Source organism: Strix uralensis, chromosome 25, assembly GCF_047716275.1.
Source record: "Strix uralensis isolate ZFMK-TIS-50842 chromosome 25, bStrUra1, whole genome shotgun sequence".
Classification (NCBI taxonomy): Eukaryota; Metazoa; Chordata; class Aves; order Strigiformes; family Strigidae; genus Strix; species Strix uralensis.
Genome location: NC_133996.1, coordinates 3405500 through 3429580, shown reverse-complemented (window position 1 = coordinate 3429580; position 24081 = coordinate 3405500). Strand labels below are relative to the sequence as shown.

The 24081-nt window shown below is 57.5% G+C and overlaps 1 protein-coding gene across 4 annotated transcripts in view; it reads left to right on the top strand.

Annotated features, from left to right (window-relative positions):
* The first annotated feature begins 13180 nt into the window (after positions 1-13180).
* PTPRU (protein tyrosine phosphatase receptor type U) overlaps positions 13181-24081 on the top strand; it is a 76804-nt gene continuing 65903 nt past the window's right edge. For all 4 annotated transcript variants that reach the window (XM_074894196.1, XM_074894195.1, XM_074894194.1 and 1 more), the window contains exon 1: positions 13181-13294. In XM_074894196.1, the coding sequence (XP_074750297.1) occupies positions 13222-13294 (73 nt within the window). In that variant the 5' untranslated portion in view covers positions 13181-13221. The remainder of the gene's footprint in view (positions 13295-24081) is intronic.

Sequence of the window (24081 nt, the reverse complement as noted above, 5' to 3'; positions counted from 1 at the left end):
GCAGCGTCACGAGGGCAACCCCGCCCCCCCCGGGTCGGCCCCGCCCCCGCCCGCCTTAAGGCGGCTCAGCCACGGCTGCGATGAGTCGGTCCGGTCTCTGCGCGGCGGCCCGGGGCTCTCCCGGGATTGCCGGGGCCGGGGTCCTGTTTCAAGGCTGATTTATCCCAAAACGCTCGTAAAAATATTAACTGTGCCGGTGCGCGAAGGCAGCGCCAGCTCCCTCTGCCGAGCCGTGCCAGCCCAGAGGCCTCGGTGTCGGGCACAGCAGCATCTTCTAGAGCCCAGGCAACGGGGGCCTTGGATCTCCATGCACATCATTAAGACATTTTGGGGAGAACAGCCCCTTTTCTCTGATTTATTAACCGGTGGCTTCCAGCCACCCTGGAAGGGAGGTACGTGCTTGCTCTAGGCAGGGAAAGCTGCACGGCAAAAGTTTATCAGATGATTATTTAGAACAACAGATGCCTGGCACAAGTGGTGAGAAAAAAATTCCTAATAGTAATTTAATTCAATGTTTTGTATAATTAGCTTGAAGGAAAGGTCTCATTTATTCTTCCAATTAAAACTGATTAGGTCGGAGAGAACAAAGGGAAGTGAGGATGCCTGCCTTACTGATCGACCTGTCACAGCAGAACAAACAGCAGGTTTTAAAAATAATTTCTTCTTTCATGTAGAGATTGGACTTCTCTGGCTGAGTGGCAGGAGCAGCTCAATAATTCCTGCTTCTACGTGCAATTAGCAGATTCCTTCGTTAACACCGTCCCTGCCCTGGTCACCCCGGGAGCTTTGCTGGTCCGCCCGTGGACCAGAGCACCCAGGGGATGCTGCGTGGCTGAGAGCCCGATGGTGGGGCCGGTGCCACTGCCCCTGGGCCAGCTTGGGAGCCCCGACAGGAGCCCACGGCCAGACCTGCACCTCCTGGACCGTCGCTATGGGCAGGTTGGGGGGTCAGGCCCTGCCCTGCCTCGCGGCGGTTGGGTTTCGATGGCCATCAGCACCACCCCTAAATCCAGCCGCTTTCCCTTCCCGCTCCCCCAGACCCATTCTCGAGCACCCGGTATTTTATTCCCATAAAATTGCTTTGCAATCAATCAAATCAAACCCCCCAGTGAGAAGTCACTCAGCTCATGCCCCGGAGATTGTCCCTCGTCGGCGCCCTCCCACGACTGTCCCCATCCCGGTGACACGGCACACGCAGACCCTGGTGGGCATCTGAAATTAGCCCGGGTGCTGCAGGGGAGGGTCCCTTCAGGCTCAAATGACCCAGCTCTAAGGCTGTAGTGACCTGAAATAAAATATTATAACCAATTTGCTTGGTATTTCACATCATTTTTTTAAGAAAAAAGAAAAACAACATTTTTTGGGGGGTGTGAATTCATATGAGTGGAAAGTTTGAGATGAAGGAAAAACCCACTTTTAGAAAAAAATCCTCTTCAAAAGTGCTGATGAGGATTCTCCCCTCTGCCTCCTTTCTCTTCTGGGGTAGGATTTGCAACTGCTTTCAGCGGGGTGAGGGAGGGCTCGGCTCGGCTCGGCGCGTCCCTGCCGAAGGCCCTGCGAACAGACCGGGGGAGCAGAGAGGACTTTTCTCACCGAATTCTTCCGTTATGACAAATTTTGGTGTCACTTGTAACAGGAGTGGGCGTAAAAGTCTTCAGGCACCTGTGGGATTTGAAAGTTAATCATTGCTGACAAAGGCACCCGCAAACACCCTGCGCTCACCGAGCCGGTGGCATTTGTGTACTGCAGAGCGCTGGCACCGCTCATGACACTGGTGGCTCTCTCCAGGCAGGATGGGGTGGCTGGAGGAGCTGGATGGAGGGACAGGGTGGGACTGGGGTGATGGTGACCCTCCGGGAGCTGAATCCACCATGGGAGGAGGTTGTCCAGGTCCTGACATGTGGCATCACATCCCCCTGCCTCCCCGGGCCACCCCCGCCATGGGATGGCAACTAATTCGATACATACAGTTCTATTGTATTCAATTCAACATGGCATCAGAAAAGAGATAGACAAGAGTGCTGGGGCAAGCGAAGGCAGGGTCGACTACCAACCCCTGGGCTGCTAGAGCTGGTTTCCAGCCCCCTACATGGATGCTGCCGGGATAAAACCCCACAGCAGAGCTGGGGACCCAGCCCCCTCCCCGAGTCAGGGTGATCCCGGCCGTCGGATGCAGGGAGGAATTAGATTTGGATTTCAAAGCACATTTTCTTGCTCCAGTTGCCAGCCCCTGCTTTTATTCAGCGTGAATCGCAGAGGGGGGGAGGCTGGATTTGCTCCCTGCTCCTGCAGCTCCGGGGATGCCCCATCCATGCAGTGAGTTCGAAAGGCCTCAGAGCAGCCCCGTGCCACTGGTGACGGCACTGCAAGGAGCCGCTGGTGGGATCCTGAGCGCATCCAGGTCCTGGCAGCATCTTTACCACTGGGAAGGAATGGTCCTCAGCAGGCTGAGCAGGGTGTGCAGCCCTCTCCGGCATGGCTGGCCGGTTTAAATCAGCATTTTAATCTAATCACAGCAATAAAATTATAGGATTTTAATAGTCTCAAGACCTGCAGCTTTCCAAAGACGCCAGGAGTGCTTAAGATTTTTTATGGTGAGGTGGCTGCAGGAGCGGCTTCAGGCACAGCGGAGGATGCTCGGATACGGGCGAGCCTGCGTGCAGAGACACGCGGGTGCCCGTGCTCTGCACCGCGTGGCAAAGGGTTAATAACTAATTACACCAGCAAAATGAGATGCCTTTCCATACCCTTAGAAATGTATGCATTTGCAAATCAGGGCTGGCAGACAATTTATGATTATTTTGTTAATGTTTCTCCTGTAACAAGCACAATTTCCTGGTGATTAATGACTACTTCATATCCTGGAATTGCATTCTTTTTAGGAGCGATGCATGAAAATCCACTTTGCAGTTGGTTTAGGAGTGGGTGGGGAGAGGAGGAAGAGGAGACGGTTCCTCAGCACCCGGCGCTGCGGTGGGTGCTCTGGCCGGGGGAAGGAGCGATGCTCTACGCTCCCCTCTGCTTCAAAACGTTAACGAGCTATGATTTATCACAGCCATTGATTAATTTGAGTTATTCATATTTGATCATAGCTGGAAGGCAACGGTGTGTCAACAAGGTGGGTTTATTCTTGTAGACATGGGCAACCCCCGAGCCGGAGCCTGCGGGGTGTGGGGATGGGTGGGACCAAGCGCCCACAAGAGTTGAGTGACACCAGGGTGACATCAGGGTGACATCAGCTGTGATTTTATCCCTAAAACCTCAAGACCTGTTGGGGACAGAGAATTTACGCCCTGGTTTACAAGGCTGAGTTGAGCCCAGTGGGTTCAGCCTGACCCCGGGAGCCTGGCGTGTGCTGTGCTGCCTCCAGCTGTCCCAGCACTTAATCAAGTGAATGTGGAATTATTAATTAACTGCTTACAAGATTGACATGCTTTTTAATTAAGGAGAATAATCATCTATTACCTTTTCCCTTTTCAGTGGAGAACTTTGCTTAGGAATAGTTAAGAAAGGTGAGGCTGGAGAGCTTTGCCTTAACGGGGGGTTGCTGTGGGGGGATGCTCGGTGTTGCTTCTCGGTGGCCTTCCCGTGGCAGCCAGATGTGGTCCAAGCTCTGCCAGACCTCCTGGAGACCCGACAGGGTCAGGATGCTGGGCTGGGATCCCAGGGCTGGGATGCACCGACTTGTCAAACAATCTGCAAAATAATTCTCTTTTTCAGGCAGAGAAATGGATGCTCTGAAAAACCCCGGGGGGGAAGGTGGTCGATGGGCTGCGCCGTCCCACCAAGCACGGAGCTCCCGTCTCCACCAGCCACTTCTCCCTCTTTTCACCTGGTTGCTGCAGCCACTGTTCTGTCCTCCTCTTGTGCCCATGGTAGGGTCCTGGGGCCAGACCTGTCCCCACCACCTGGTTTTTATAAGGCTGAGGAACAGCTCAGCTGTTATTTTCCCATTTCAAGCCCCATTCACCCCAAACCCAGCAACGCTGGCAGAGCCCTGTCGCTCTGACGTCGATCATCTTTGTATTAGACATGCCTGAATCTTTGAATGAAAAATACATTGTGCTTAAAGACCCACTTTACATAATCCTCGGCTTATCCCCAAATCCCTCATTTAACACCTCAGGTGGCACTGGACAATTCCATAAACTTTGTTCAATCCTTCACCTAAAAACTTGTGCCCGATGCTCCCGGCTCAGCGCCGCAGCAAGAGCAGATGTGACTGGATGTCCAAGGAGGCTTTATTTTTTTAAGCACCCTGATGGCTGCTTCTTGCCCCTCTGATTTTTTTTTATCCCACTTTAAATTGTTTCATTGTCAGATAATAGAAAAAAAAATATAGAAAGAAACGCAGCGTTTGGCAGCTAACAGAGAATTGATGAATTCTGAGCCTCTGCCAATGAGATGAACAAGGAGGCTTCATCTCGAGCTGTAAATAAGGAAGGAGAGGGAGATGCTGAGAGGATCCAGCTGTGCTGCTGCCCGCTAGCTCGGCCTGTGGGCAGCGAAACCCCGGGATGTCACCCTTGCTTGGTCCTTGCTCTTGCTTTTCTCTGCTTTTTCCTGTACCACTCCTATTTGGGATACGCAGCAGAGCTGGTCCATCCCTGGACTCTCAGTGGTGATTAATGCAAAAATCATCATTTTTGGGCATCTTTCCAGCTTGGGGCAGTGCAGAAGTTGTTTCCCCCAGATGGGTGTTTGGGGGTTGATGCTGAATCGAGATGTGATGCCCACAGAGGGGGATCGTGGCCGATGGGTGAGATGGTGCTTTTGGGGCCTGTGTTGCTACAGCGGCACCCACAGGCATCACCCGTGGGTGACTTGGCAGGGAAGACCTCTTGAAATACCTTGAAAATATGCCCAGGTGAAAAAAGGCATCAAAACAGCATCTTTTATCCTTTTTTCACTCTATTTTAGCTTTTCTTTTTTCCTTCCTCTCTACCCCTACCCCGCTCTAGGTCCCAATTCTGCTCCCATCACCTGCAGACCCAAAACATTTCCAACGTTGCAGGAAACTGTGAGCGTGAACTGCCTTATTTGGGAAAATAATTGATTGTTCTCTGGGTTTTGCTGGTTCAAAAACTGGTTGGTTTTGTTCATTCCCGTTCGGCCCAAATGCCTGATGAGCTCTTTTTGTTGGAAACTGCCAAGAGCATCCTTTCTCCGACAGGGTTTGGAAAACCACCAAACCGGAGCTGCCGATGCTCGGAGGAGGACAAACACGAGGGAGGAAAGCTGACCCATTCCTCATATATAAAATTGAATAAAATAAACCCAAACAAGCTGTAAAAACAAATTAATAATAATAACAAATAAATGCTGGATACAATATTATTCCCTCCTTTCCTTTCAGTTGGATTTTAAATGTTTGGGGAAGGCTGGTTGCACACCCGTCTCCGTGCTCAGGCTCCAGTCTGTCAGCACTGAGAGATGATTATGAGAAATTTGAGCAATATCCAAACCCCAGGTCTGAAAATAAACAGCTTTTGCGATTTTGAATGTGATCAGAGACCCAAAACACCCCGACTGATTTACATCCCCCCTCCCTTCAAAAAAAAAAAAAAAAACCCAAGGCAACACCGGAGGAGATGACACAGGGAGTTTTGGTGTAGAACTGCTTGGTTTTGATGCCTTTATTCTTTTATTTTAGCAAAGTAATTTTATTGCAAGGTTTAGGTATGGACAAATCCACGTAGCGGGGATGGCAGCTGGTCGGGGTTAAGTGATGGACAGACAGACAGTGCGTGGTACTCTGGAATATTTTCGGGTTAAAAGTGGTTTGTAAAAATCCCAGTATCAAATATGATGCTCCCAGACAGCTCTGGAAGAGGGGAACGGACTGACTCTGACCCTTGTGTCCCTGAAAATGGGATTTTAAACTGTTTTGCATGACAACACTGATGGATGCTGGGTTTAGGACCGCAGGGAAGCGCAGACTTATTCCCCCGCTTCACCCCCACCATCACAGAGGTCTTTCAGGGACTTAAAAAAGAAACCAAAATGACCCAAAGTGCGATAAATAAGCCCAAAAAAGGATGGTATGGAGGAGACATTTGGGCTAAACCTGCCTGGGCAGCTGAGGAGCAGCTGCGGCGCCGGGGCCCAGGGATGCAGCCCAGGAGCATCGGGTGTGCCTGGAGGTAACACCGATGGTGCCAATCCCTGATGTCACACCCCGTGATGTCACACCCCTGATGTCACACCCACCGATGGTGCCAGTCCCCGCGGCTGTCACACTCTGTGAAGGACAGAAACAGGAGGTTTTAGTGGGGTGGCAGAGAGGGAACGAGTGTAGCCCCAGTAACAGTGTTGGGATTTGCTGCCTCGGCCCTTTCCCTGCCAGCCCAGGAGGGAGGACCTGGGGTTTTGCATCGCTCTAACGAAATCCCTTTAAAATCCTGATGTGAGCGTTTGCGGGCACAGGGAGGTCAGTCTGAGCTGGCCAGGGCAGTGCTGCCTTGCAGGGCTAGCCCAGGGGCTACTGGCTGCCTCACTGGCTCCAGAGCATCTCCCACGTGGGCTGGGATGCTGCTGTGGGCTGTGCCGGCAGTTTTGCCTGCAAATTTGGGGAGATTGCACACAGCTCACGGGAAATGCAGGGGTTGCTTGAGAAAGTTCCTTCTGAGATGGAGAGCAACGCTTCTCCTCGCAATCAGTGCCTGGGGTGAAAAAATAGCAGTTTTCTGGATGCATGTGGTCCAAACTCAGCCACACGTCGGGCATCTGTGAGGCTGTGCCACTGAGTGCTCAAAAAATTGCTGTCAGAGCAGCGCCCAGGTGAGGATTTGGCTCTGGGTGTTGGGCACTGATCCTTGGGCTTCCCAATTCCCCGCGGAGAAACCCCAGTGCCCTTTGAGCATAAACTAGGAGGCAGGTTGGCAGGGGGTTGGGTCTGAAATAACATTTTCTAACATTTTCCTGGCTATTTCCTCTGGGAACTCTTGTTCATTCATTGCACTGAACAGGAATAAGGTTTATTTGGATGAAGATACAGAAGTTATTTCATCCTTTCAGGCTGTGATAACTCATCTAATAGCCCTATTACATCTGGCCACGGCACCGTGTCGGGCGTCTGACCGCTCGGGGCTGGACGGACGGGGAGGAGAGCGGCGGGATGAGATAATCTATTTTGTCTGTTAAGAAAGAAAAAGGATTTTTGGCATTAGTAAAAGGCAGGTGATTTGAGAAAATAGCATAGACTTATTAGAGATAAAGAACTGGATGGGGTGTAATAGGTGGAGGTATAGAAAAAGAAAGAGGGGGACGTAGGGTGGAAGAGGGAGAGAGACCGGTGTCAAGGGAAAAGGAAAAAAAAAAAAGCAGAAGGTAAAAATTTAAAGGGTGAAATTGCTTAAATCTCAGTGCAGGCTGCTGGAGGTTGGTCCCTGGAGATCTGCAAGAGGCGTTTGCTGCAGGGAAGGCACCGCTGGGAGCGATGCCTGGGGAGATTCCAGCCCCACGCCCTGTGGGTTTAATGGGGAAAAATGGGGAATTATTGTGCTGGCAGCAAAATGCGGTATTTTAAAGGTGAATTAAAAATTAAAGGGTTTTGGTGTGGAAAGCCCTGGTCAGCGTGGAGGTACTCGTCTAGCTGGTTTGGGTGAGGCTGGTGGGTGCTGCAGCTCCATCCCACGGGTGCCAGGGTAAAGGCTTGGGGCAGCCCCTTTCCCTTGAGCTGCCTTTTTATGGAGACAATTGAGAGCAAAAAAAAATCCTCCCCAAAGTACTGTTGACTCCTAAGAGATTCAAAGCCCCCAAACCCCAGTTTTTGACCCCAACCTGGGACAACCCATGTGATGTGGTCCGGCTGTGATGGCTGTGTTTGAGGCTGCTGTCACTGAACACCCTGGAACTGAAAACATTTATCCTTCAAATGGGAGGGCTGGTTTCAGTCAAGACCATTTGCAATCACGGCGAGGCCTATATTTTTCCTGCAAATGATTATACTTGAAGAGTGATTACTTCATTTTAACTCGATTGCTCCTGCAAGGCGCTCGGGGGATGATGGCAGTGGGGAGACGGGGCAGGGGAAGGGCTGGGGGGGACTGTGGGCTCATCCTGTGGAGTGCTGAGCACTTGCTGCCCCCTGACCCCTCAGCTCTCACTCAGGGTGGAAGGAGATGCTTGGGGAGGGATCGGGGATGGGATTTGCAGCCCAGGAATGGGATGGAGCTTGGTCTGATGGATCGTCACTGCCTCCATGCCTGTAGCTGCATGGAGCAGTGCTGTCCGTCTGTCTGTCCTTCCTTCGCTTTGTCCCTCCTTTCTCCCCTCCATGCAGGATTAGTGCTGTGCCACGGAGGATGGGTGCTGTGCTGTGCCACCCCCAAAACCATCCCTGTGCCCCTGCCCGCACCCCCTGGCCCTACCCTGGCACCGCTGTGAGACAGGTCCTCCCCCCAGCTCTGGGAGGTGCTGACTGGCCCTTTGCCAAACTTCCCTCCCTTTCAGACCTGTTAGACAACCGGGATTCGAGCTGGATGTGCTGGAGGGAAACTGTCCTTGCCCAGATCCCCCTGGGTGATTGCTGCTTGTCCCCAAACCTGCTGGCAATGCGAATGCAGCCCTGCCGTGCAGGCACACATCCCCTCCATGCACCCCTCCATCCATGCATGCACAGATCCCCTCTATACATCCCTTCCAGGCATGCACATGGCCCCTCCATGCAGGCACACATCCCATGCACACCTCCCATGCACACATCCCATGTACACATCCCATGCACACATCCCATGTACACATCCCATGCACACATCCCATGTACACATCCCATGTACACATCCCATGCACACATCCCATGCACACATCCCCTCCGTGCATACATGCACACATCCTTTCCATGCACAGATACATCCCCTCTCTGCATCTCATCCATCTTCCATGCCTCCCCTCCACGCAGCCAGCAGTGCCGCCATCCCGGGGGGCTCCTCTGAGCCCCTTCCCTGGGGAATCACAGAATCATCTCGGTTGGAAAAGCCCTTGAAGCTCCTCCAGTCCAACCATGGACCTCACCCTGACCGTTCCCAACTCCACCAGATCCCTCAGCGCTGGGTCAACCCGACTCTTCAACCCCTCCAGGGATGGGGACTCCCCCCCTGCCCTGGGCAGCCCATTCCAACGCCCAACAACCCCTTCTGCAAAGAAATCCTTCCTAAGAGCCAGTCTGACCCTGCCCTGGCACAGCTTGAGGCCATTCCCTCTTGTCCTGCCGCTGGGTCCTTGGTTCAAGAGTCTCATCCCCCCCTCTCTGCACCCTCCAAGGGGGAAGGAGCCCCCCGGAGCTGACGGTTGCCCGTGCCACCCTGCTCTGGGCCAGCGCCAGCCCTGTGCAGGGAACAAGGCGCCTTTGTGGAGCCCACGTCTCCCTCCAGCTCTGCTCATGCAAAATTCGGGCCGCGTCCCCCATGACGGGTGGCAGGTCCAGGGTGCATTAATGATCCTCGTTAAGCAGCACAGATATGTTACCAAATTAATCCCAGACCTCACCCAAGGAGGTTGTGGTTGTGATTTTTCTCCTGATGGTTTGGGCTGTGGGGTGACGGAGCAGAATGGTGACACACTGGGGAATTGGGGACAGTTTTATTGCAACATTCTGACTGCAAAAAAACCCCTTTCCATTCCGGTTTGCAAAGCAGTTGGTTTAGAAACACAATTTTGGAGATTAAAAGGCCGTGGGAAATGTGGTGCATCGCTCGAACAGGCTTGTGTGGCTTAAAAGCTCCGTGTTTCCAGTTGGTTCCCCCCAAATCCTGGAAATATCCTGCCTCTGCTTGGCCTCTGTTGCATTTCCCCCCCTGAACTGAGATGCTGCAGTTCAGCTGCTGGGAGAAAACCCCCACATTCCTCCCCAGCCTGGGCAGAGACTGTCCCCAGCTCATCTTTCGGGCGCTGCAGGACCCGGACCCTGTTCCCAGCAGGATTTTGGGGGCTTTTCCCTTCTGTGGGGAGCGGAGGGCGGCCCTGCAGAGCCAGCACCGTGCCAACTCTCTCCTGCCTTTTCTGCCGCGCATCTAAGCAGCTTAATTCCTTTATCAGGCATTATTTTAACAGGCTTTTAGCATCGCTGGGAGAGGATTTGTCAGGATCCTCCATGCTCGGCGTGGGGCAACGTGCTGCCGGTGCCATCTGGGGATGGGGCCGCATCCGCGCCCGGCTCGGGGCTGGTGGGTTTGGAGAGGGGTGCCCATTGCCCTCCGCCTTCACCCCAAAATGTGCTGTCCTGGCTGGGGGACACACATGGGTGCTGATCGGGGAGGGTGTGACATGTCTGGTTTGTCCCCGGATCCCTGGGGACAGATGCATCCCTGCGAGCAAGTGCCACCATGGTGCTAAGCTGGCTGGGGGGCTTGCTGGGAGCAACTGGGGGGAACTGGGACTGGAGGGAACATGTGCACCCCTGTGGCACAGGGAAGGGTGACACTGGGGACACTGCCAGGGGGAGTGTTTGGAGCTGGCAGCTCTGGGGTGACCCCAGCCCTGCTCAGTTCCTGCCCAGGGGAGCTGCTGTGGCCTGGCAGGAGGAGGAGGCAGGGAGGGGGCTGTGCAGTGTCCCTGGGTCAGCACAGTGTCCCCAAGGGATGTTCAGTGTCCCCAAGGGATGCGCAGTGTCCCCAAGGGATGTGCAGTGTCCCCAGAGGATGTGCAGTGTCCCTGGGTCAGTGCAGTGTCCCCAGGACACCACAGTGTCCCCAAGGCATGTTCAGTGTCCCCAAGGGCTGTGCAGTGTCCCTGGGTCAGTGCAGGGTCCCCGGGTCACTGCAGTGTCCCCAGGCTGCCAGCAGAGCCACCTGACACCTTTGCTCTGATTGCACCAAGGCTGGGGCTCGGGGTAGGGGTAGGGAACATGTCACACGTGGGGCCATGGGGACAGGGCTGTCCCTCGGGCAGGACCATGCTCCCAGGCTGGCCCAAACACACACACCACCCCACAGCCCCGCAACCCCCACTCTGTAGCCTTCCTCCCATCCTCCTCCTCCTCCTCCCTGCCGGGATGAAGGCCCTGTGACACAGGCTGTTATTTTGGGCTCTGATTTAGCTGGCGCATCCCAGGTTTTCCACGTGGTAAATTAAGTGATCGTCCCATCCCGGGGAGCACCCGCCATCATTTATTCAGCAAAAAGCATTTCAGCTCCCAGGAAAAATTCATCTTTGAAATGAAGTTGCAATGATGCGGCTGGGGCTGGGATTAAAACCGCAGCAGCAATGACCTTTCTTCATCGGGGGAAAGTGCTGTTGGGGTGCCTGCTCCTTCATCCGTACCCCAACAATCGGCCCCGGGGGTGGTTTGTGCTCCCCGGTTTTCCTGGTAAGCGTTTCTCCAGGGCTGGATTTGACCCCAAATAAATAAGCCAGCCCGACGTGGAGAAGGAGCACAGCAACATCCCTGAGGATGAGATGAACTTGGACGAAGTTTTTTGGTGCTGGTGGGTGGCTTTGTCCCACTTCTAGGGCTGGGACCTCCCTGGTGGGTTCATGGGGCTCAGCCACACCCGGGTACTGTCCCCCGTCCCCCCCCCACCCCGCTGGGTGCTGGCGCTGGGTGCTGCCTGGTCTTGCAGGACAGGGCTGCATCATCACAGGGTGCTGCTAATGCCAGGGCTTCTCCCTGCGTCATGTGGGGTACAAAGTCCCAACATCTCCAGCATCGTCCCCTCCACCTACCAAGTTTTCATCTGCCCAAGCAGTTTCCCAGCCCAGAGTCGCAGCCAGGGCTTGTGCGACCCAAGCACGGATCACGCTGCAAAGCTGATGCAAAGCTCCCCCCCTCCTCGCCCCAAACCTTTGGAAAAACATTTTCCTCCAGAAATAGGGCCGGAGAGGATGTCAGCGAACAAGGCGCCTTTCATCCCCGCTGGCACCGCTGGCGGGGACACCCGGGGGCTGCCAGCGCTCTGCCTCCTCCTGCGCCTGCGCCCCGTGGCCCCGGCCGGGAAAGGGCCGGAGATTTTCCTCCTTTTACACCCTTTTGGGTTTTTCTCCTTCCCGCTTGCTCTGAGTTACGTCCTGCCCCTCCCTCCCTACATCACCCCCTTCCCACCCCAGGGGATGGTGGCTTTGCTGGGTGTCACCGGGGTCCCATGTGCCACTGCCACCCCCATACAGTCAGGTTTCCATGTCACCACCCTGCGGGAGAACACGTCACGTCCCTGTCCCTCGAGGACATCCAGCAGGACACGGCAGTTTGTGGCAGATGACTGGGGGGGGGGGTTGGGGTCTGAGGACCCCCTGGTGTGGGCAGGAGCCTTTGTCCCCAGTGCCCAGCCCATGGCGAGCACCCCACAGCCGCGGGCATGGCCCATGGGTGCTGGGGGGGGCACCCGAGGGGCTGGTGGCACTCACCCTGGTGTGGGTGTCACCCCGCCTTCGCTCAGCTCTGTGAGGGTCAGGACCCCCACCTGCAGCTCCCACCCACCCCAATAACCCCCTGCCCAGCCTCCTCCCAGCACCTGCTCTGCAGCTGGGGACCCCCCAGGACACACACTCCAGCTTGGAGGGGATCGCCCCCAGCCATGGCCCCTGGGGACACTCGGGGGGACCCCCCAGCCATGGCCCCTGGGGACACCCCGCCCTAGCTGGGGACCCGCCTGCAGCCGGAGACCCCCCTCAGCTGGGCACCGGCCCCACATCCGCGCACCCCCCCGCAACCAGGGACACCCCCCCCAAAGCCTCGCACCCCCTTGCCCCCAGGGAGTCCTTCCCGCACCCCAGGACCCGCCCCCCCCTGCAGCCGTGCACCCCTGTACACCCGGGGACCCTCCTGAGACCGGGGACACCCTACAACCGGGACGCCGCCCTCCAACGCAGCCGGGCTCCTCCCTTTCGCACCCCCCCCCCCCCGTTCACCCGGCGCCAACCCCGCACCCGCGCCCCCCCCAGCAGCATCCCGCGGTACCGGGAATCCCCCCCCCCCATCCCGTAGCCACCGGGACCCCCCGCGCGGCGGCGGCGGGGCGGGGGCGGGGCTCGCTGTGCGCTGCGCGCGGCGGCCGGCAGGGGGCGCCCTCGGCCTGCCCGCGGCGGCGGCGGGGCCCGCGCGGCGCTGACGTCACGGGCGGGGGGAGCCGCCGCCGCCGCGCGGCCGCCGCTATTTGAGGCGCGGGGCGAGCGCGCGTGCCCCGCTGCGCCGCCGCGCAGGATCCGCGGGCCCGCAGGCGGCGGCGGCGGTGGCGGCCACAGCCCCTCCGCCCCGCCGCCCCCCCCCACCCGCCCTCCCGCACCATGCGAAGCGCCCGGGCGCTGCTGCTCGCCCTCGCCCTGCGGGTCTGCGCGCTGGACACCGAGACTCCCGCCGGTAAGAACGGCGCGGGGCACGGCGCGGGGGGGGGGCTGGGGGGGTCCTGCGTGCTCTGTGGGCGCTCCCCGGCGCTGGCGCAGGGAGGGGGCTCCGCCGGTCCCGCCGCCCGTCCCGCCGCCGGGGCTTCCTCGGGGCGAGCGAGTTCGGGACCCCGGTGGCCGGGGCTCGCCAGCCCGCGGGCGGGCAGAGGGGCTCGGCTGCGCTTCCCACCCCGCGTCCGCACGGTCGGAGCGGAGGAGCCCGCCGGGACCGGGGCTACGTCCGTCCCTCGTCCGTCCTCCCCTCCCGCTGCACCCCCGCGAAGGAAAACTTCCCCCCGGTGGCAGCGGAGGTTCACTTGCCCGGGGAGCCCCGCCGGGCTTTCGGGGCTGCGGCGAGAAGCCGTCGGGATCCGGGCACCGGGCACCGCCGTCGGGAGCGCGGCCGGGGCAGGAGCCGCGGGAGCCCCGGGCGAGCGGCGACGGGATCCGTTAGTTGTTTGCCAGCGCCGCTCGGTCCGGGGGGTCCCGGGGGGGTTCCGGGGGGTTTGGGGACGCCGCGGGAGGAACAGGTGGCGGCCGAGGCCGCTCTCCGGTCGCAGCTTCTTCATGTCACGGGGCTATAATTAGAGTTTTACCAACGCGCCATCGATTTTTAAAAATTAATTTATTTTTTAAACTTATTTTATTTTTAATTTTTTCCTCCTTTCCTCTGAGCGCTTTAGCGTTGAGATCTGCGCCACTTCCCCCCCCCCCCCCCCCCCCCCCGGGAAGGAGCATGGCCGGACCCTGCGAGCCGGGGCTGGGGAAGGGCTGGAGGCAGGAGCGAGGGGGGGGACACGCACGACAGCACCTTCCCAGCCCCTTTGGGTGGCAGGAGCGGGGGCTTGGGTGCTGCTGGGTGGTGGAATTTGCAGCTTCCGAGGTGCTATCGGGGGCTGTGAGTGCTTTTTGTAGGGGAAACTGAGGCACGGGGGCGAAGGGAGCTGGTGCCGTGCTCCAAGGGGACCCCAGTGCTGCAGCCTCCAGCTCTTGGGTGATGCTCTGTGCATTAAGGTGTATTTTTGCCCGTTTTAAAGATTTTTTTACCTTTAAAATGAAGCGGCTCACCTGCATGCAGTCCCCATGTTGGTGCATTGATTTGTTTTTTTGGGTTTTTTTTGGGTAGTGGCCTTTCTCCAAAAATTATAAATAGTGACACCCATCAGCAGAAAACAAAATAAGGCTGACCCGTGCGGAGGGGGGGATGATGGATGGGAGAAATACGAAGCAGCCAAGACTCTCCACAGCTCATGTGAGGTGGAGGAGATGGGGAGGGAAAGGGTTTATATTTTGCTGGGGCAGCTGGAGGGGTGAGAGATCTGTGCTGGGGTGGGGGGAGATGCTGATCTGGGCACGGAGCAGCCCCCTGCTTCAGGGCAGAGCAAGGAGGCAGTAGGGAAGCTGAGGCACACAGCTGGTGAGGGGCTTGGAGTCAGAGGAAGGGGCTTCTTCACCCCCCCGGGTGTCAGAGGGGGGGTCCTGAGCTGTGCTGCTCCCCGGTCCTGGGCTGTGTCTGCCTGTTCTGTCACAGCTGTGCTGCTGCAGCCTGCGAGGGGCTGGAGGGACAGTAGTGGGGACCCAGCGCTGCTGGGGGGGCTTTGTGGGGAGACTCCCCCTCCCAAGCAAACCCCTTCCCCTCTGTGGGCTTCCTTCCTGGCAAGATGGCATTTGCAAAGAGCAGGATTGAGTCTGCTCGGGTGTAAATCAGGAGCGTGTTTACTCCAGTGTTTCCCTGGGTGGATTCAGAGCAGGCTCAGGCTGGGGTTGGCTGGAGGCGAGGGGTCTGCTTCCAGCCCCTGCCTCTTTTCCAGGCTGCTTTTTGCATGAATCCTGGCATTTGCTCCTGCCGATGCGGTTTCGCCAGCTGCGGGGACATCACCAGGCTCATCCCTGTGGAGCTTGGGGCTGCACGGCAGGGCTGGTAAAAAATATTTCAGCCATCTTCATGTGCTCTGGAGTCACCAGAGACCCCAAAGCCGGTCACAGGGAGGACCAGCAGCTTGACTCTGTGGGTATTTGGAAGATGGGTGGTTTTCTTGGTGCTCCTTTGCAAAGGAGGAGCACAGCGTGATCCCTTTCACGAGTGGGGAAACTGAGGCACGGCATGCCTGTGACCGGCTGAGCAAGTGGCTGAGCTGGGAGGGAAACTGGGTGCCCTGGTCGCAGCCTCCCCACCGGCTCGGGGTGCTCTTCGCTCCTTTGGGGAGCGTGCAAACTTTTCCAATTCGTTACGATTTCACAGCGACTGAGCTGTCGGTGCCCGTCTGCATTGTGCTTGTCATGGAGGGGCCCGGGGTTGGTGCCCAAAGGCGTTTGCTGACCCTCCAAACCGAGTCCCTTGTGCTGCCAGCTGGCTGTGACGGTGACCTGTGAGATTTGCTGGCCCCACCTTTCCTCTCTGGGCTCTTTGCAATAACAGATGGAGCCTCTCCCCTTGCTAAAGCCCTCTGGTTGGGAGCAGGCTGGCTCGCAGGGCTCCAGCCTGGGCCATGGGGCAGCGGGTTTTGCAGGCTCTGCTCTTCCCTCCTCCTTTTGCCTTTCCCCTGCTAGGGAAGGCTGCAGCTCCCCTCCTCTGTATCGCACTCGTGCACCCCAAAACTTCAGCAGTAAGTTACTCTCCAGGTGTACCCCAGCCTGTGCCCCCCCGATGCTGTTTTTTGACAGTGCTGGCAGTGGGGACAGCTGGGGGGGACCCATGTCCGCAGCCACCAGCGCTGCGTGGCACTCCCGCCATAACTATGCGGAAGCTGTTTGCACTTGGGTTTGACTGCATTAGCAGCAATTAAGCAAATAAAATATTTGGGTTTGCAGCTTTCACTGAAGAGGTTGATGCTGCCGGGGAGCCCCAGGCTGGGGTTGGTGGCGCAAGGACTGGTTTGGGGGGAGCTGTGGGGGGGGTGGCTGTTGGTTGTGTTGGATGAGCCCCTCGCTGGGGGCCAGGCAGGAGGATTGGGGCCATCTGAGGGTCCTGTCACCCCCCTGGACAGCCCTCGCAGGCTGGCAGGAGGTGGCACGGGTGACCCCGACCCCGCGGTGGTTGTGTTGTCTCGGCTGAGTGAATGGGAACTGCTGAGCAGACGCTGTCCCCAGGGCTGGGATTGGGGTCGGGGAGCGGAACAAATCTGCCTGGCGTCCCCCCGCCCCGGCCGTTAACCGCAGCATCTTCATCAGGGGGGTCACGGAGGCATGCTCGGAGAAGGGGGGGAGAGGGATGCTGTGTCTGTGTGTATCAGTGCAGGGGCTGGGTGGGGGGTTGTCCCGGGGTGCTGCTGGCAGCCCCCTCTGCCAGCCCCGGGGTGCTGGGGACAGGGTCAGTGTTTTGTGCTCTCCGGGTGCCTGATCCTGCTCTTCCAGGGGTTTATTTCCCTCCACCTGGCTGCCGATGGGCTCTTCCATGCCAGGGCATTTTTTTTTTCTCCACACCCCGCCTTCACCACGCACGTAAAATGTGCAAGAGCATTACATTTTCCTTGTCAGATTGTTTCATGCTTGGATTTTTTCCCCCCCTGCCTGTTGTGCCATGCAGGCGAAGAGTCTCTTGCTTGCTCCTACGTGTGTGTTTTTAATGCCCTGGGAGTGCCAGGGCCTTTCCCAGAGCACCCAGACAGTGCAAACACCCCCCAGGCTCCTGCGCCGGGATGCTCCGGAAAATCCTGTTGACATGCCCAAGTGTGCCCAGGGCAGAAGTTTCCTGCTCCCCAGCCCTTGGCTCTCCAGTGTCCCCTCCACACACTGGAGCCTGGTGGATCTCCCCCATCCGCGGGGGTGAAGCAGAATTTAGGGATGCTCTGAGTGATGCTGATGCTCCTGGATGGACCTGTCCCTCCGGCTCTGTATCTGCAGCTCTGTGGCAGAGGGTGGCAATCCCTGTTTTTCACCAAGATTTGCACTTGCTTAATTTTTGCCCTCTTCTCCTTGTTCCAAAACTCCCATTTCATGATTTTCCTCTGAGTGCTTGGACCTGCCCAGGCCTTGGGAACAGGGATCCTGGTGAGTCACCTCCTGGCCCGAACTGCACATTTTTCCCTTTGTTGTCCAAACCAAGACAAACCAGCCCCATTCCAGCTTCCTCGGGAGCTTTCGCAGAGCAAAGCCCAGCAGGATCAGGGTCCTTGGAGGAGCAGGGTCATCCCCTGGGAGACAAAAGCAGATGCTTGTTGGTGGCTTTGACCCCTGCCCTGGCTGTGACAACCTCCCTGCTGCGAGTTGATGTTGGTTTTTCCCCTGACTGCACCCGGGATGGAGCTTTTCCACCGCAAGCAACCCATCACCCCATCCTAGCTCTGCAGAGGGGCTGAGAGCCCGAAGCACCCCATAAAAATCCACTCTTGGCTACAACCCCCCCAGGGATTTGCCGCTTTGCTCTTGGCAGTCGTGCAAGAGTTAAGCACGAGGGACTGGTGAGGCAGAGGCAGGTAAATCCCTGCTGCATGCTCAGAGCTGGGAGGTGGCACAGGCTCTGGAGAGCCTTATCGACACAGCCCTGCCATCTGCCTGCTTAAACCTCCATAAATAAGCTTTTTAATAATCTATTATTAACATGCACTATAATTGTCTTATTAGACATGTCTGGGAACCTTTAGTTACTGCGTGATTAAATGTCAAGATTCCCAAACCTCCTCTTCTCCCTGACAGCAGCTTGGGATTTGCTTTGCAGCTTTCCTGCTCTCCCATTCCAGGCTGGAGCCACCCCCCTTGGACTTGGGGAAACTGAGGCTTTCCTCTCCGGACAAGGAGGATTCCCAGCAATTAGTCCTCCAGAGCTAATTGCCTCCTTGTTGGCAGCCTTAAAATAAATAAGTCCTGGAGATGGAGCTTTTTCTTTCCGCTGCAGGTGGCCTGGCAGAAGCTGCTGCTGATTTTTCTCTGTGCTGGGATGGATGCGGGTGGGTGACGGGGTGAGGGAGAGGGGGGTGCCAGCCTGCGGTGCCTCGGCCTTCCCTGGCTGGAGGGGGGGTCCTGGGGACACAGGAGCTGCTCTTCCTCGCTGGGTGAAGGACATCTCTGAGGAGGAAGAGGGCTGTGGGGCTGGTGGGTGCTGGAGGGACTTCCCTGAGTGTTCCCTGAGCTGTTTTCCTTCCTGGCCCTGGGAATGGCTTCTACACCCTCTGCCTGGATTGAAAACCAAAGTCCAGCTCTGCTCCAGCTTCTGGAAAGTGAGGGCAGAGCCCCTGCCTGCCTCCTGCCTGCGGGGTCAGCCCTGTCCCCCTGAGCTGCAGCTGGCACAGAGGGGCTCACAAGGGCTGCCCTTTTGAGCTGTGGGTTTTTTTTTTTAAGAAATCAGGAGTGTTGTTGCTGCTTGCTGGGCGGTCGTTAGCTGCAGCTCATCCCTTGGCTGCTTTTGTGCCCCTCTGGGTCCTGCCTGGTGTGTCACACCTCAGGTTTGCAGTGCCCGCCTGTGCCTGGGTGCTGGTGGGGTGGGACGGATGCCCTGGGGTAGCCCATGGGTTTCCTACAGGTTTAAGGGGCTCAGGCTTTGCACCCCAATTTCTCCCTCCTGGAGAGTGAATCCAAGGGTGGATCGAGGTGGCTGTGTGCTCTGTGAGCCAGGATGGGGCTGTCCCTGTCTTCTGTCCCCACGTACCTCTGCCAGACCCCAAATCTGGGTGCTGGTGCTCTGCTCACTGCAGGAGCAGGACAGCAAAGCTGCCCCTTCCCCCTGCCCCCGCCTTGCTGGGGGGGGTGTGGGGGCCCTTCCCATGGGGTGACCAGCCATCAGGGTCCCAGAGCAGCCGGTCACTCGAGAGCGGAGGCAGGGCTGCAGTGGGAGTGCAGGAGGGTGATGCTCCTGCAGTTTGGGGTTCAGTGGGGCTGTGCTGTGTGACACCCCCACCCCCCCCCGCCCCCATGCCTAGCAGACTCACAGCTTGAAGGAGCCTCCTGACTGTCTTTGGCTCTAAATTTGTTGTTTCCTGACCCTTCTGCACCCCAAAGTGCTCCAGATGTTGAGGAAACAGGAGCTGTGTGAGGGTTAGTAGGTGCTTGGCACCCCTCCTGCACCCGGTTCCCCCCCCCCCGAGCATCCTGCACTGGCTCTGGTGGCCCCAGCTCGCTGTTGGGGGGGGCTTTGCTGGGAAGTCCTGTCGCTGATGGGGGGAGCTGTCTGCCTGGGCACCCCTCTGCCTGCACACCCAGGGCTGGGCTCTGACTGTGGGCAGGCAGGGGGCTGGGGAAAGCCCCCCCCAGGGGTGGGGATGCAGTGGGGACCGGAGCATTGCCCCTTCACTGCAGCTGGGGGTGTAAATGTGTTGCAGCCAGAGCAACTCTCTGAATATTTTTGTCATACACTGTTTTTTTGTTGTTGGATTATTTTTTTTTGATTTGGCTTGAAAAGTATTGGAGAATTGCCCGCAATGGAGTTGTTGTGCTGGTGCAGACCTCGCCGGCTCCCTGCGGCTGCAGCTCTCCTGGGCTGCACGGGGCTGGCAGAGGGTCCATCCCTCCCTGCTCTGGGGCTGTGCTGGGTGCTGGGCTCTGCCCCAGGGTGCTGGGGCCCCCCTTGCTCTGGGGAGCCCTCCGTAAGCCAGTAAACTGCTCTGACTTCCTGGACCCTCCATGTGGATCAGACCTTTTTTGACGTTAAGTTAATGAGGGCTGTGGCCGGGATGCAGCGGCTGGCTGGCTTGAGATGCTCTGAGCTCTCCCAGGACAGGATGAGGGGATGGGGACCCCGATGACCTGATGTGTCTTAACGAGGCCACTGTCCCCGCGGCCGCTGTCGGTGCCTGCAGATGACTGTGTGTGGAGATGAGCCCCTGGGGATTTGAGCCTGGCGTGGTGCTTCATGCCAGAGACCTTTGGCCTAATTAGCCCAGTTGAGGAGCAAGGATGCTCTGGTCCAGTGTGCTTCACCCTGCAGTCAGGCTGTCAGCTGCTGGATGGGACACTGGGAGGAGGATGTCACCAGAGGCGAGTGGTGGCCAGTGTGAAAGAGGAGATGAAACCCTTGCTGCAGCCCAGCTGCTCCCGCACTGTGGGGGCTCATCTTTGGGGTGTTGCCCGGGGGTTCTCTTGCGGTCTGACAGGAGATGGTGGAAATGGCTTTTTCTCTAATGGGCCAAAGGAGATGGAGCATTGTGGCTGCTTGTTTACAGAGACGAAGGCAGGTGAAGGGACAGACTATGGACAAACTGCATTTCCTTGCTTGGATGGATTTAGAGGTGTCTGTGGAGCTGCTGTGGTTTTGGGGATGCTCTGCAGGGCTCGTCAGGGTGCAGCCCCCCTCCCTGTCCTGTGCTGCATGGCCCCTGTGCTTCAGTTCCCCCCCACATCCTGAGCTGTGATGGTGGAGGGTTCAATAGCAGGGATTTTAGAACCTGGGTAGCAAGTCCAGGCAGATCCATCCAAGGATGGTGTCTCCTCCGAAGCCCTTGTCCTGCTGCTGGCAGCCCACCCGTGGGGACAGGGACCTGTCATGGTGCAGGGCAGCCCCGCACGCCCTCAAGTGCCAGGTCCCAGGTCATGCAAAGCTCCTCGCCCCTTGACAGTGCATCCCTGCCCGTTAGCAGAGGCATGTTAATACCTTGTGTAATTAGAAGAATAAAGGCTCTTCACATAATCACTAGGTGCTGCAGTTTGGCTAATTGAATTAGCAGAGGTGGGCGATCCCTGGTCACCCTCCTGGCACCTCAGAGTCCCTGCTGGGATGTCTGGTTCTGTGTTTTTGGTGTCAAGGGGGCACCTGCCTCTGCACCTGATGGAGGTGGGTGCTGGAGCTTTTCAGTGTGTTTTTGGGGAAGGAGCAGGTCGGGGGTGACTTTTGAAGCCTTCCAGTGCCAGGGCAGGCTCTGGCGTCTCCCTGTGGGGATGTGGTGCAGGTTTGGCCACTGCCCAGCTGGGTCTTTTCCCAAGGACACTCCTATTTCTGCTTATTTTTAACTGTATTTTCAGCTGTCTGCTGAGTGATAACATCCCATTGATTTTTCTGCAGCCAGCAATCAGCCTGCTTTCCTTGGATTATAACAGTATCAAACCAAAGCAGAGCATCTCTGCGTTGGGCTATTTCTCTTTTTATTAGCAGAACTTTTTTAGTATCTGACCCGGTCTCCCATCTGGGGAGCTGCTGCTCTCTGCCTGATTCTGAGCAGCATTTCTCAGGGCAAGGGCCTGTCTCCTGCCTTTCTTCCCACGGGGCAGCTGGGCTGTCCTGCTTGGGCTGGGTTTGGTGGCTGCAGCCGGTTGGGGATGGGAGCTGGGACTTGGCCGGGGCAGGATGTGTGCGGGGAGGGGGTGCAAGGTGCTCACAGGGGGCTGCAAGTTGCTGCGTGCACTTTCAGCCCTGCTGCAGGGTCTTTTTCTCTGACCACTCATGTGCTCCACCTAATTTTTCAGTTGTTGCTGCGTAATTAATGTAATCCCAGAGTTTTTAGTGCATAACCAGTGCATGGGCTGAGGATGCCCTGGGGATGGAGGCAGCCCTAGGACCCAGCAGCAGGGCAGGGGGGGAGCACAGTGCCTTGGTCAAACTGTCTGCCCAGGGCCAGGGCTGCAAGCAGGGTCCCAACGGGGTCATACCTGGGCCCAGGGGGAGCAGTGGGACACCCTGTTGTGGGTGGCTGTGGGATGGGGGGGTGGGGGATGCTGGGGTGGGGGTGAGGCAGAGATTGCATCCTGGTCTGCAGGAGCAAGAAAAAAAAAAAAGTTGGAGAAGAAAATACCAGGAATGAGCCTTTGAGTGTCTGAAATTGTGGTGTGGTGGCAGCAGGGGGGGTTAGAGGAATGGGGTCTTCTGTGATGAGAGCTGCTGGGGGTTGGTGATTTTGGGGGGCTGAAGGGGGGGGTGCTGCAGGTGAAGCCCCTGCCCAGTGTGCTTGCTGCCTGGCAGCAGTTTTGCTTTTTCTGGAGCTGGATGGAGGGTCCCGAGCCTTCCTGTGGGGGACATGCCAAAAATCCAGCCTTGGAGGGGTTTCCAGGCTTGAAGGGAGGGCGATGCCTTCCCCTGCCTCGCTGGGGAGGGGCACCCTGGCAGGGTGGGGACAGAGGGAGGGCAGGGGGTCTAGGGTGCTGCTGTGGGGCTGGGGAAGTGGGTCCCTGCGTGGGAGCGATCAAGGAGAAGGAAAGGAAGAAGTTGGGATGTGCGATGGGCAGAGGTACCATGCACCCTCTCAGCTGCCAGCACCATCTGTGAACCCATCCTGTGCCCCAGCTGTTGGCAGTGAATTAATCTTGTGTGACCAAACTCAGGGTTTTGCTGTTGGGGATGTGGATTCAAACCCAGTGGTTCTGTGTGCTGAGTCTGCCAGGTCTCAGCAGTGCGGCAGCACCGTGGTGTCCCTGCTGCTGCGCTGCTCCTGCCTACTCGCCCTCGGAGCTGGAGAGGGCAGGGGGTGGGCTCCTGCCTGCATCTCAGCTGAGTTTTGATAGAGCCTCTGAGAATAAAGAGAATGGGATGGACTTTGAGCAGCTTTCCAGAAAAAAAGGGAAATTTGATTTTTTTTTTTTTGACCATTTGCAAAGCAAACCCAGCTTTGCAGCTGGTGCTGCCAGTGACGGAGTGGGAGGTATTAAAAGCAATAAATAAGCTGTTGAGGAAAGGCATCTGCAGGCTCCTGCAACTCTGGATTTACAATGTGCTGTCCCTAAGCACCAGCTGCTTTTATACCTAATGCCTGTACCCGGGGGACCTGAGGAAATTAGCTGCCTGGTTAAAAGAGGTTTTAACCTCTGGGAGCACTGGGTGGCACTGGGATGCTGGTGGAAACCCTCAGATGAGTTTGTCAGAGCTGCTGGTTTTTACCCTGGCCTGGGGGATGGATGGATGCCTGAGCCGGGACTGACCATGGGGTGGCTGAGCCCAACTTGGGGACTGGTAAAAACGAACTTGCTAATGGGAGGTTTGGGCTTGATTAGCCACGTCCTCACCTTTACCTGGCTGAAGGACACCCAGCATGCTCCTCAAAGCCATGACACGGACTCCCTGGGCATGGAGCACCTTTTTATTCCCCCCATGGGGCCTTCTGCTGGTGGCTGTAACTTGGCAGCAGATCCTGTCTGTCCCCCCGTTTAACAGCGAAGGGTTTAGCTGAGCACATGCCTCCGCAGCGCTGGCAGCCGGGCCTGGGTGGGATTGATGTGCCCACATCAGCTGCATCACCACCTTTAAACCCCGGGGTCAATCTTCCCACGTTGCTTTTCCCAGCTCTCCCGGAGCGATGGGAGGAGGATGTCGACCTGGATTTTGCATTGTGCAGAGACGTGCTCCTGCTCTGCCCCGACCTTCCTCCCTGCTCCTCTTCCTCCTGTTCCTACTTTTCCCGAGGGCTGCGGAGCGGATGCTGGGCACGGTGGGGACCGTGCAGCCCTGTCACCAGCTGGTTTTGCCACGCGAGGGCTCTTCGGCAACGCAAGCAGCTCCCTTCTCCGCCTTGAAAGGCCATAAATAACCCGGCTGAGCTGAGCTGCCTCCCCGCGGCCCCGCTGACGCTGGCACACGCTCCATCACGGCAGGATTAGCCCACTGGCGTGCTTCGCTCCCATATCCATCACCGTGGAGAGGTGCTACTTGGAGGGCGAGAGGCTGTGGTGGGGGGAACCGGGGGTTTGCCCCATCTTCATCCCCTGCAAAATGGGATTGGTTTGGAAAACTGGGTCTTTGCTGTGATTTCTGCAGCAGGAGCTGGTGTCGGAGCTCCCTGGTGATGCTGCTGCTGTGTCCTGGGGCAGGTGCTTTCCCTGCCTGAACTTGGGCCAAGGGAATATCTCCGTGGCCTCGGGGGTTCCCCAAAAGCAGCACTTCACTGTCAGAGCTCATGGCCCTGGTCTCTC